At 42.0% G+C, this 12,790-nt stretch overlaps 1 protein-coding gene across 1 annotated transcript in view; it reads right to left on the bottom strand.

The window, feature by feature from the left end:
- LOC141101197 (uncharacterized) overlaps positions 1-12,790 on the bottom strand; it is a 259,136-nt gene that overhangs the window by 17,402 nt on the left and 228,944 nt on the right. Inside the window, exons 19-20 of the mRNA XM_073590063.1 lie at positions 4,112-4,172; positions 3,417-3,529 (exon numbers count right to left, since the gene is read on the bottom strand). Of these exons, the coding sequence (XP_073446164.1) occupies positions 3,417-3,529; positions 4,112-4,172 (174 nt within the window). The remainder of the gene's footprint in view (positions 1-3,416; positions 3,530-4,111; positions 4,173-12,790) is intronic.

Consider the following 12,790-nt stretch of genomic DNA (forward strand, 5'->3'; position numbering starts at 1 on the left):
CAACGCACAGCCAGGCAGGGACATGGCAGACCAAGCCAGGAAGCACAACAATAATCAGGCACCTCCCCTAGGGGGAGGTCGTCTGATATAGCACATGACTACTACTGGTTCTGGGTTAGGACCTAGCCAGAAAGCACATGACCACTACAGGTTCCGGGTCAGGTCCTCCATGACCATAGAGAGGACCGAGCCCTATACAGCACTGACAGGAGCGCGCAAGCGCAAACGTGATATGGAGGAGGAGACCCGGGGATGAGAGCTGCGAGTATGCACCCAACGGGACCCCAGGAGTGACCGCGGCTCCGGAAGAGATGACGTCGGGACCGAGGTCCCGCCCCCAGGTGAGCGCGGCGTGACAGTATCATTCTTTTAGTTTGTCGAATACAATAATTCAAAACCAAACATGCAGTAGTTATGACACACTGTTTAGAAGTAATCCAGTTCTTGGGGTGCTGGAACCGTGAAAATTATGGGTCAGAACGTCGGTTTCATGCCCTACGCAGAGATGTGATTTTTATATCTCTGTCGCATATAGTTTTCGCGATCCAGTCTCTTTAAAGGGGTTGTCCGGGCTTTTCACATAATCTCAGTACATATCTGGGCTGCAGAATTATGACAATAAGTAATTTACTTTCTGTCACTAGTTTGCACGGTTTTCTAGATATTCTGAACAGAACGTCCAAGGGGGGGTGTTATGGCATTGAAATGAGAACTGGTCATAACCTCCTACTCTACTCCAAACATGCCCTCTATAGCAACAACCCCACCCTCCATAGCTACAGGCTCTCCCCGTCCACATGAAGCCCTCATCACACAGTAACAAATCCTCCCCCTCTAGCAGCCTCACTGCAGAGAGCAGACCACCCAGCTGCTCCTCCCCCAGACACACGCTGAACACTGATCTATGGAAAGTGAAACTAGTGAGGAGGGAAAATAGTCCTGTATTCTGGGCCACTCCATGATTACAATACATAACTCATTATCAGTAATTCCTTCCCTCACTGTCCCAGGCTGCTGGCAGCAGTGAGAACAGACTGTGTGATGGCCAGTGATGGGGGTCTGCAGCTTCTAATCTGCACAGGGGATGGCAGTCACTGATGTAATCTGTTCTGTGACAAAGCCTCTGCTGTGTGAATGAGACAGCTCTGTGTCACTAATGTCTTCACACAGCAGCAGATTTGGTGCAGTGTATGTGTGAGTACTGTGTCTCTAATGACACAAATACTGATGGGAGCAGCCTGTCCTCTCTTTTGCAAGTCTACAAGCCACAGGACCCACACCATGGTCATTGGACATTTAAGCAAACATCCATTGTTCAGTGATCCTGCATCACTGTCTTGCAAATATAGCAGACAATAAGTTGTAGGAGCTGATATAAGAGGCAAACATCAGTCACTCAAAAATATAAAAAAAATCAACGCTTAAGACTCATATGTCAACAGTGTATGGTTCTTGACCAACTGAAGAACAAACACTTAAATTCAAAAGTCAACATACTAGCTCTGGCAAAAATTAAGAGACCAGTGCAAAATTTTCAGTTTGTCTGATTTTTCTCTTTATATGTATATTTTTGAATAAAATGTAAATTGCTCTCTATAAAGTACCAACAAAATATCTTCAAATTTCCAATCACAAAATTTTGTATTTATTTTCAGAAAATGAGAAATGGTCAATAGAACAAAAAAAGCAGTGCTTGCAGACCTCAAATAATGCTAAGAACACAGGTTCATAATCATTTAGAAACAACAATACTAACATTTTAACTCAGGAAGAGTTCAGAAATCAATATTTTGTGGAATAACCATGATTTTTAATCACAGCTTTCATGCGTCTTGGCTGCTTTCCACCAGTCTTTCACACTGCTTTTGGGTGACTTTATGCCACTGCTGGTACAAAAATTTAAGCAGTTCTTTTTTTGATGGCTTGTGACTATCCATCTTCCTCTTGATTCCAGAGGTGTTCAATGGGGCTCAGATCTGGAGATTGGGCTGGCCATGACAGGGATATGATGTGGTGGTCCTTCATCCACACATTGATTGACATAGTTGTGTGGCATGGCGCATTGTCCTGCTGGAAAAAACAGTCCTCAGAGTTGAGGATCATTGCCTGAGCAGAAGGAATCAACTGTTTTTCCAGGATAACCTTGTATGCGGCTTGATTCATACGTCCTTCGCAAAGAATAACCTGCCCAATTCCAGCCTTGCTGAAGCATCCCCTGATCATCACCGATCCTCCACCAAATTTAACAGTGGGTGCAAGACACTGTGGCTTGTACGCCTCTCCAGGTCTCTGTCTAACCATTAGACGACCAGATGCTGGGCAAAGCTGAAAATTAGACTCATCAGAGAAGATTACCTTACTCCAGTCCTCTATGGTCCAATCCTTAAGGTCTTTGGCAAACTTCAGCCTGGCTCTTCTGTGCTTCTCATTGATGAATGGTTTATTTCTAGCTTTACATGACTTGAGCTGTGCCTCTAGGAGCCTGTTACAAACTGTTCTTGCTGTACACTTCACCCCAGCTGCCATTTGCCATTACTTTTGTAGGTCACTTGATGTAATCCTGCAGTTGCTGAGTGGCCTTCGAATAAGATGACGGTCATCCCGGTCAGTCGAGAGTCGTTTTTGCCTTCTCCCTGTCTGTAGCTTTGCTGTTCCCAATGTTTGCTGCTTGACCTTGTTGTAATGGACTCCGTCTTAGAAATTTTAAGGATGGAGGCAACATGACACTCACTGTATCCCTCTGCTAGTAAAGCCAGAATTAAGCCCTTCTTTTCCTCACTCAAGACTTTTCTTTTCAACTCCTTTGGCATGGTTAAAAGTTAGTTTTTCATTCCAATTACATTTGGAATATTACTAGCACTTGTTTTGCCATCCAGCTTGTCCTATTGCAAGAGGATTGTGAACACCACAGCAGGGATTTTTATATTTTCCTTCGTTAAATAAGATTTGGTTGAGGTGATCACCTAATCAGAAGCACATTAAATAGAATGAGGTGTACTCTGGTTGGAATTCAACTGACACAGGAATGGAATGGCTGTCAGACATGTAGAGAAGCTGATTTTTATAAAACTGTGCAGTGGTCTCTTAATTTTTGCCAGAGCTGTAGATAACAATCAATAAGTCCTGAAATACTGGATTTTGGCATCTGGTTAGTTAAGATAAATGCTGTGTCGTCACAACCCCCTTTATCCAATTTAGAAATAAAAAAATTAAAATAATAACTATTAGGTATCATCATGTCCATATTATTCCAGTCTATCTAAATATAACATTGTTTAGCCAATGTGGTAAACGTTATTTTAAAAATTAAAATTAAAAATGCCCAAATTGCTGGCCCAGATATAAAACCTATACCTATAAGACATTTATTGCCACAAATGTGGCATATCCTTTAGCTACATAAAGATTCTGCTCACCATTCTTGTGTGATGTCTGGTCTCTGGTTCTTCCAATGATGTCCACTGTCACGTGACTTTCGGGCTCATATTCAGTCGGATCCGCGACTTGTCCATTTTCTGGATTGTAATCCCTTAATGTGAAACAAAAGGGAAAGCAATGTATGTGACTACTCGTGTCCTCTAGCTTCCCCAACACATGCACATGTACTGAATCTGCAAATTCTCTCATAAATTAATTTTCTAGAAAACTTCTAGTGAGAATTTTGCTGTGCATTTGTCAGGGATTCCAACCTTTACCCTTTTCACATGTCTGAGCTATTTTTTGAAAAAGAATAACATTAGTGCCGGAGTTTTGATTATGTAATACACCAGGGATTTTCCTAACCCATGGACACCACTGCAGGGACACAGGGACATGTTTTTTGGAACCAAGTGTCAGCCCCAAATGAAAATAAAAAAAATAAATAAATAGCAACTTAATTTTTTTTTCTCCTTTTGCATACAAGAAAAACAGATGTAGCACTGAAGTAAGAATAGATACATGAATCAAAAAAATAGATGGAAAGCAGAAAGAACACTGGTGAAAAACAGTCTGTTTTTTTCTTATATGTAAAAAAAACTCAATAAAGCCACGTGTAGATGTGGCTCCAACCTCAGGCACATAACCTGATAGTGCCTGGCAGTACAGCGAAGCTTAGTTGTATAGTTCTCACCTGTCCCTAGATATTGCATCGGCTGGCTGTAGGTTTACCCAGTCTGCTGTAGATGAAGAACCTGAATGAGATACCAAGGAGTGAGCATATAATAAGGAATATGTAACATTTCCATGTAGAGATATTTCCACCGAGTGATCAAGTAATGCATCGATTCTTTAATGCTGTCATCTGGGGTCTTACTAAACTGTGCCACACATTGTCTAATGAATGCTGCCATGTAGTGCTATTAACTATTCCCCCACACAACTCAATTCATTCCCAAGGGTTAGCACTGTTGCTTTTCAGCGCTGGGGCCCTGGGTTCAAATCCCACCAAGGACAATATCTGGAAGGAGTCTATGGGTATGTGCACACGTTACAGATCAGCTGCAGATTTGCTAGTGATTTACAGTACAATGTTATTCAATGGGAAAAAAAACCGCTGTGCACATTGCTGCGTCCCACGAATGGGAACAACCTGTAATGTATATTTCTCTGTGTTTAGTTCTTCCTCCAATCTGCAAAATTCCCTGTTGTTGCTAGGTAGAATTAGACTGTGTGAAAATTGTCCCTATGTTCCTCCTGTAGTTGAGCTCTGTATTAGGTTGCTCCTCCCTTCTTCTTCAGTTTAGCCTACAGCAGCCATTACTCAAGACGCATGTGTACTCCCCTGTACAGATTACCCCTTTTTACCTACTCTCCATTGTAAACTGATACAAGATTTTGGAAGAATACAGCATCGCTTCTCCTGGTCTTTCTACAGTTGAATTGCCAGTGGAGTTAAAACTACTGAGGACGCCTGGTGGTGTGAGTACGAGTTATAAGAAGCTGATAGTTAGAACATTTGGGATCCGCAGCCAGCAGGAAGAGTCAGAATATTAAAAAGGGATAGCTGTTACCAGGAACAGTAAACAGCTGTAATCCAAGAAGAGGATTGTTTATAAGGCTATGTAAATCCACAACAACAGCAGCTTACACAGACTGCAGACATTCTCTTTGCTCTTCACTTCAGAAAATTTCACAGTGAAAGATTTAACCTGTTACTAAGAACAGTTCACAGCCTGTAATCCAGATAAAGGATCCATCTATAGCTATTGAGAAGCTGCAGTGTACATAGACTTTTGTGCTGTCCAGCTCAGCTAGTTGCAACTTTGTATTAGTCTCCTTGATAACCAGGAGCAGAACAGCCCCCACCCTTGCACTTCTTCCACTATGTCCCAGACTAAAAGAACCCTTTCACTGCCAGTCCTGCAGCAGCAAGAAATGGAAACAGAACTTCTCACAGTTCACAGTGAAATATCCAAAAGTCAAAGAGAACCTAGAATCCACCAAAGGTGAATTGCTACACCACACAACTTCCCTAAGGAAAAGAGTACTAGACCAAGCTACTGTCTTGACTGTGCCCAGCTCTCAGGAGTTACCACCAGAGGGAGCCCTTGAACAATTGTACTCTGCATACCAGTCTTATAAAGACACTTGTAAAAAATACATCTCTACTTTGCTGAAATTAAATACGCAAGAGTCAATAAAGGAATGCCAGGACTTCCAACAGCTCAATGCTGAACGAGATAGCACCGTGCGCGACATCGTGAACAAGACAGAAGCAAAAATCGCACAGATGTCAGAAGCTGCATCGCACAGATCCAGGTCTGCTAAGAGCTCAAAGCACTCAGTCAATTCAAGCTCATCAAGGTACTTAACCCTTAGTGAGCAGTTCATAAGAGCGCGTGCTGAAGCAGAATCTACGAAAGTGCAAGCCATTTTCATTCAAAAGAAAGCAGACATGGAAACGGAATTTGAACGCAAGAAAGCAGAGATGGAAACGGAATCTGCACGCAAAAAAGAAGAGATTTCACGCAAGGAAGCAGAGATGGAAGCTGAATCTGCACGCAAGAAGGCAGAAATGGAAGCCCTGCAGAAAGAATACGAACATGCAGCAGCCGTGGCAAAGCTAAAGGTCTTCGAGCAGGCTCTAGGTGGGAGCCAAGGAGGCAGCCTAAATTTGTATGAACTCAACACGGAAGACCCACTTAAGCAACAAGAAATTACATGCTGAGCCAAACCAACGAACCTCTGACCATCAACAACATTCCCGTCAGTACCGACCTATCTCTAGAGCATCATGACGTTGATCCGCCTGCAGCTCCCAGCTTTCAAGGTCAGTCCAATGTACCAAAAACATTCAAACCCAAACCTCCTTCATGCGTCAATACACAGCCTGACCCTACACCTCAGCAAACTCCATACGCCAATGTCTACATGCAACCTAAAATGCCGACAAGGCACCACACTCCCGACAACTGTGTGGCTCCAGCCCCGCAAACAACAGAGATCATATGCCACAAACCGGTTGCTGGTCTAAACACCTACGCCACTCCGTATCTTCCCATGTTCTTGATCCAAGAAGCTACGACCCACGCTAACAGCATCACTCAGCCAGCAAATGTTTCTCTAAAGTCAGAAAGAACAGACATGTCCGATTTTGCGAGGTACATGATACGCCAAGAACTCACCAACACCGGGTATTTCAAGAAATATCCAGAAAAAGGAGAAGGGGGGTGCAGATCTAAGTGCAGAGTTTTAATTATGTCAGATAGAAATAAAAAATTCTTCACACCAGAAAGATAAAAAATGTAAAAATCCATTGAGAGAGAGCTAAAAACCAATAAATATAACATCACCCTTAAAGAAAGAGAAGCCTTAAAAAATTTAAGAGAGAACACTGAAATAATAATCAGAGAGGCTGATAAAGGCGGTGGCACTGTTATCCAAGGTAGAAAGGATTACCTTGCTGAGGCAGCCAAAATACTATCCAATCGAAAATACTATAAAAAATTGGAAAAGGATCCCACCAGTCATTTCTCTAAAGAATATCACTCACTTCTGAATGAGGCATCTGAGAAAGGGATCATAACAAAAAGAGAGAAAAAAATTCTAGTTAATAAAGAACCATCTTCCCAAAATTCATAGGGCCCCAGTGAATCCACCCGGACGACCCATTATATCGGGGATTAACTCTCTCACTAGTCATTTGTCTCACTATCTGGATCTACAAATGCATGTCAAATCACTACCCTCATATTTGAAATACTCTAACCATCTAATCAGCCTCCTGGAGGGAATAAGTTGGGAGGAGAATTTTCTATTCCTAACCCTAGATATAGTGGCATTATATTCAAATATAGAACATAATTTGGGTATAAAGGCCCCGTCACACATAGCGACTCACCAGCGATACTGACAACGATATCAACGTGTCAGGATCGCTGGTGAGTTGCTATACGATCGCTGGTGAGCTGTCAAACAGACAGCTTCACCAGCGATCAGCACCAGCGACGCCGAGCGCGCGGCGTCGCTGTGTACATTAGTTACCAGCGAGCTGGTGCAGGTAGCTGGTAACTAACGTACACATCGGGTATCTAAGGGACGTGCATCACTTAGAAACCCGATGTGTACCTTAGTTACCAGCTCCCTGCATCAGCGCGCTGGTAACTAAGGAACACATCGGGTATCTAAGAGACGCACGTCCCTTAGATACCTGATTTGTACGTTAGTTACCAGCTGATCGCTGGTCTCCTGCCTGTCACGCAGTGATGCGTGCTGGCCAGCGGGAGACCAGCGATCAAAGAAATGTCCAGGGCTTTCCAAGAGTGATCAGCGATACCGGCAAGGGGGCCGGTCGCTGATTGCTGTCACACACAGAGATCTCGCTGGTGAGATCGCTGTTGTGTCACCAGAATTTACTTGGAGAAAAATGGAAAAATGCCAGAGGAACAACTGGAATTCCTTCTGGCTGGTCTGGAATTTATGTTGAGTCATAATGTCTTTGAATTTGATGGACAACTGTACCTGCAGCAGCCCCAAGTTTTGCAAATCTTTTTATGGGGTTAGTCTACTTGTATTTAGAGATCTCACACATGGGAAAGAAAATTGTAACAAAAACAGATTTTAAAAAAGTAGACATTAATGGATATTTACATTACAATAGTACGCACTATACTAAATGGAAGAATAATATTCCATTTAGTCAATATTTAAGAATAAGGAAAATTAATAGTAAAGAACAGGATTATATAGCACAAAGCAAAATTTTGACCAATAGGTTCCGGGAAAAAAAGTATCCAAAAACCCTAATACAACAAGCCTATAAGGTTAATCTAGCAAAAACCCAGGGAGAATGTTTGAAAAAAATGCTTGAAAACACCATGGAAAAAAGCATTGAGAAAACTGTGAGGGAAAATGCTGTTATAGATACAACTAAACCTCACCTGAAACCTGATAATGAAAAAAGGCAGTTTAACTTTATTACAGCCTACAATAAAGACAACGAAAAAATCCGTGAAATTTTGAAAAAACATCGGTATGTCCTGAAACAAGACCCTCTGCTGCGAAATGTATTACCACAAGCCCCGAACACTGCATTTAGAAGGGGAAAAACAATAAGGAATATGGTAGCTCCAAGCCGACTGAAAAGCTCTTCAAAAAAACAAAATTCCTTAAAAAACTTTACAAAAATCCATGGAATCATACACCAAAAGAATGTTAATAAAATTGGGGTATACAAACATGTCAGTGTTGCTACAATATAGCAGATAAACAACAACAAACAGTCTCCAATAGTACAGGTGAAATATTTCAAATAGAACAATTTCTGACATGTATGAGCGACTTTGTAATATATGTCATCAATTGTGACTGTGGCCTTCAATATGTGGGGAGGACCACACAAATGGTCCAAACCTGATTGAATGGCCACAGGCACAATGCCAAAGTCAGTCTCCTTACTCACAGTCTATCAAGACACCTTCTGCTAACACATAAAAAAGAATTCAATGTGACCCTGACACCGGTTGAACAGATTCCTGGAGATGTTTTGAACAGGATACAACAGTTAAATAAGAAAGAGGCCTTCTGGATATACAGATTGAGGACTCTGTATCCAGATGGCCTCAATGATAAGCTAGAAAATATATAGTACTGTTGTCTTAAGTCTAAAAGATCCTTTGATATATTCACTACCGGTTTCTTGTTGGATCGCTTTGAATCCCTCTTAAGAATATGATCATATGTCATTTTTGATGAGATGTTTCCTCTAGTATGTAATAATGATCTGTGTGAAACACAAATATCCCCGGCTAGAAATCAATGGCTAAAAATCCCATTGAAAGAAACTAAGCACCCAGAGACCATACATGTGGGTGGCTCTGTAGAGTAAATATATACGTATGATAAAGCTATAGGGAATATGAATGCATGAGTTCTAGTCCTGACAGATACTAGTTAATCTGATGGTCCCTAGTGATGAAACTAATAAAAAGAAGTTATCTACGGGTTGGAAAAATGGTTTTGTCTCACCAGAGATATATACAAAATCTTTAATATTGATGCTAAAAGATAAATAATTTTATTAATTTTAAACATGGAAGAAGTTATCTTTTATAATCATTTCCCTGTTTGAGCATGGGGATTTTGCAATCTTCTTAAAGAAATGGGAACTATAAGAACAATTTTACCTGATAAAACAAAAGGAAGAGAGGGAGAGGAAAAGAAAAGAAGGAAAAAAAAAAAAGAAGAAAAACCCCACATAGAAAATGAGGTTTTTTATTAGATTCCAAGTAATATAGATTCCACCTACAACTAGCCTCCCAACACTTTGGAGAGGTGTTCATGTGTTTTTAAACGATGATAATTGATTGAAGGGTGGAACCTTTTTTTTTTCTTCCCCTATATAAATGTGTCTTTTAAAGATATATATGATTACACCTGATGAAGGCTAATTTTATGTATAGCCGAAACGCGATGTGTTTTTATGTCTAATAATAACCTGGATATTCCTTGAAATATTCGGAGTAATTAATGAATCAGCCGGAAGCGTTCCTTGACAAACTGGAAATCCTTTTCTGCAGAGGTTGGAAATGTGCCTTTAAAGCTGCAATTAGTGACCTTGGCATCACTGCTGCTGAAGAGCTGGATCTGCTAATTAGGTGGCTGGACCTCAATCCACAGAGCGGGTCAAGAGGCTCAGATCTGTCCACATCAGCAATCCAGCAGCGGGTCTCATGGCTGCATGGGACAGATTAGGCCTCTTTCACACTTCAGTTTTTTGCATCAGTTCAAATCCGCCAAAAAGTCATACAAGCGGATCCGTTGTTAACTGATGTGAACGGATGGCACAGGATCCGTTTTTAGACGGATCCTGAAAATGCGGAAATTTAAAGGAAATGCTGGGAGAGAGAGAGAGAGAGAATTTTTTTTTTTTTGTCCGGCACCCAGAAAGAATTTCGGGTTAAATGAGTGTCTGGAGGATCCGCCAGAGAAAAAAACGTTACAAGCTCCGTTTTGAAATCTTTGAGGATGGTGACGGACAGCAATTTTTGGCGGATCCTCAAAAAAAACAGATGCAACGGACAGCAATCCATCACAATCCGCCATTAATGCAAGTCAATGGGGAAAAAAACGGATCCTCAAAAAAAATTTGAGGATCCGTTTTTTTCAAAACCTGGCGGATTGTGACTGATTGTAAAAAACGGAAGTGTGAAAGAGGCCTTAGAAGGTAGCTTTGGCAGTCCTGAAGCCATAGAGAATGTACTGTTTAAGAGTCTACAAGATTTCCCAAAAATATCCGGCAAGGACAGTTCAAAATTCCTAGAGCTCAGCGACCTGCTCCTAGAGCTCCAGTTAGCCAAGGCAGACACGCATTTACTTGGTCTCAGCTACCTGGCTACTGCTCGGGGCGTTAACCCAATAGTTTCTAAGCTGCCATACAATATACAAGAGAAGTGGACCACTTGGGTCAAAATACAAAAGAGCCAATCAAGCCTCTTTTCCTCCATTTTCCTTCTTCTGTGACTCCATCAAGGAGATTGCAGAGTGCAAAACTGACCAGACCTTCTGCTATGAAGAACCCATTAGCTCTGCATCATCCTCTAAGTACAAGAGTTTGTGCTCTCATAACAGTATCTGCAGTGGTCCGGTGTCTGCAAAACACAGAAGTTCTGCCTACACCAACATCAGCGCCAGGCAAAGGTAAGAAGGTGGAAAATCCAAACTGCCACTGCCACATCCCCTGAAGAAGTGCATTGGCTTCAGGAAGAAACCTCTTCAAGAATGAAAGGAGCTCTTGAAGAAGTATAGAGTATGCTTCTGGTGCTGCGCCTATACCGAACATCTTTGGAAGATCTGTGTCATTGCCATCAAGTGTCTAGAGTGCGACAGCGAAGACCACGTACAATTGCTCCATCTACCACAGCATGACTCTGCGTCTACACCTTCTCCCACCACAAGCCATGGCAGGGAGAGTTCAAACTAAGCAACAAGCCAAGTTGCGGTATCTTCCTCATGCACCGAAGTCTGCGGAGAAGGTCTTCGAGACAAGTCCAGCGCGAAGATTTGCCTGGCAAGGGTGTATCCCAAGGGACATCCAGAGAAGGCTGTCAAGGTGTACGTTGACTTCCTCTTGAGAAAGCCGTGGCGAAACGCGCGTCGGGGGTTGAGCGAGGTGTCTCCTGTTATGAATGGGTCACCGAGGAGGAAAACTAAACAAGCTATGTCACAGAAAACCAGAGAGGTTGGTAACTATGCAGATTGCAGACCCCTGATCCTAACCACACAACTAGCAGCAGCCGTGGAGCGTTCCTACGATGAATCTAGACGCCTCGTCACAGCCGGAGGACTAAATAAGCCTAAAGCAAGAAAAGGGGAAAACTAACTGCCCCAGAGCAGACCCCAAAGGAATAGACAGCCCCCACACATGTATTGACGGTGAAACAAGATGAAAACAGAAACACAGGCAGGAAAATAGGCTGAGCAAATGATGGGGCCCAAACTAACTAGAAAGGACAGGAAAGGAAAGACACTGTCTGCAATCTGCCCAAAAAACCCTACAAAAATAATGTCCAACACTTCTGATAACAAAATTAACCCTGAAGTCACTAGACTTCTCCCACTATATCAGAACTCTAGATAAATAAGAGTGGAAATTCAGCACAGCCCGAGCCGGGGCTGGCTGACCACACAAAAAACTGAATAGACCAACAAAATCAAGTGTGAACATTAGCAGAAACACTTAGCTTGAGATGACTGGAACAGAGCTGAAAACCAAGACCTGAAAAGCCAGAAGGAATCAGCAGCACCAGAATAGGGTGTCGGCTGTCTTAAATCAAGTCTGAGATTCCAGAGATCCAATCGTTATCCTCATCATCAGGTGGCAGATCTCTACTAATTAAATCAACCTCACTACCTCCTGTTACCACCAGAGGGAGCCCGGAAGGAGAACTCACAACTGGTAGACCAGAAAATGAGCTCACAACAGTCTCCCCTCTCCTGCAATTTCACTATGGGTAAGTGACATTGGCATTATGGATACTGGGTATGATCCCGGTATAAATTGATAAAATCTTTGGAGCCGCATTCTGCTGTTATTCCTGGTACTATGTTGCATGCAGCACCTTTGTGTTTAATATAGAGATATAGTTCTGGTACATTAATACAGTACACCTGGGTGACTTGTGCGCATTGATTCTATTTATGTATGCGGCTTCTTGGCCTATTGTCATCTTTATTATTTGTAGTGGGGATCTTTTGCTCTGTAACTGGAATGCTTTTTTCCTATTTCACCTCATATATACACCTATAAATGTTTGATACTCTTTTAATGTGAGACAATAAAGACTTGTTTTTATCTTTTCCATACATTTGT

This window comes from Dendrobates tinctorius, unplaced genomic scaffold (assembly GCF_039654945.1).
Source record: "Dendrobates tinctorius isolate UK_male_01 unplaced genomic scaffold, ASM3965494v1 ptg000116l, whole genome shotgun sequence".
Lineage (NCBI taxonomy): Eukaryota > Metazoa > Chordata > Amphibia > Anura > Dendrobatidae > Dendrobates > Dendrobates tinctorius.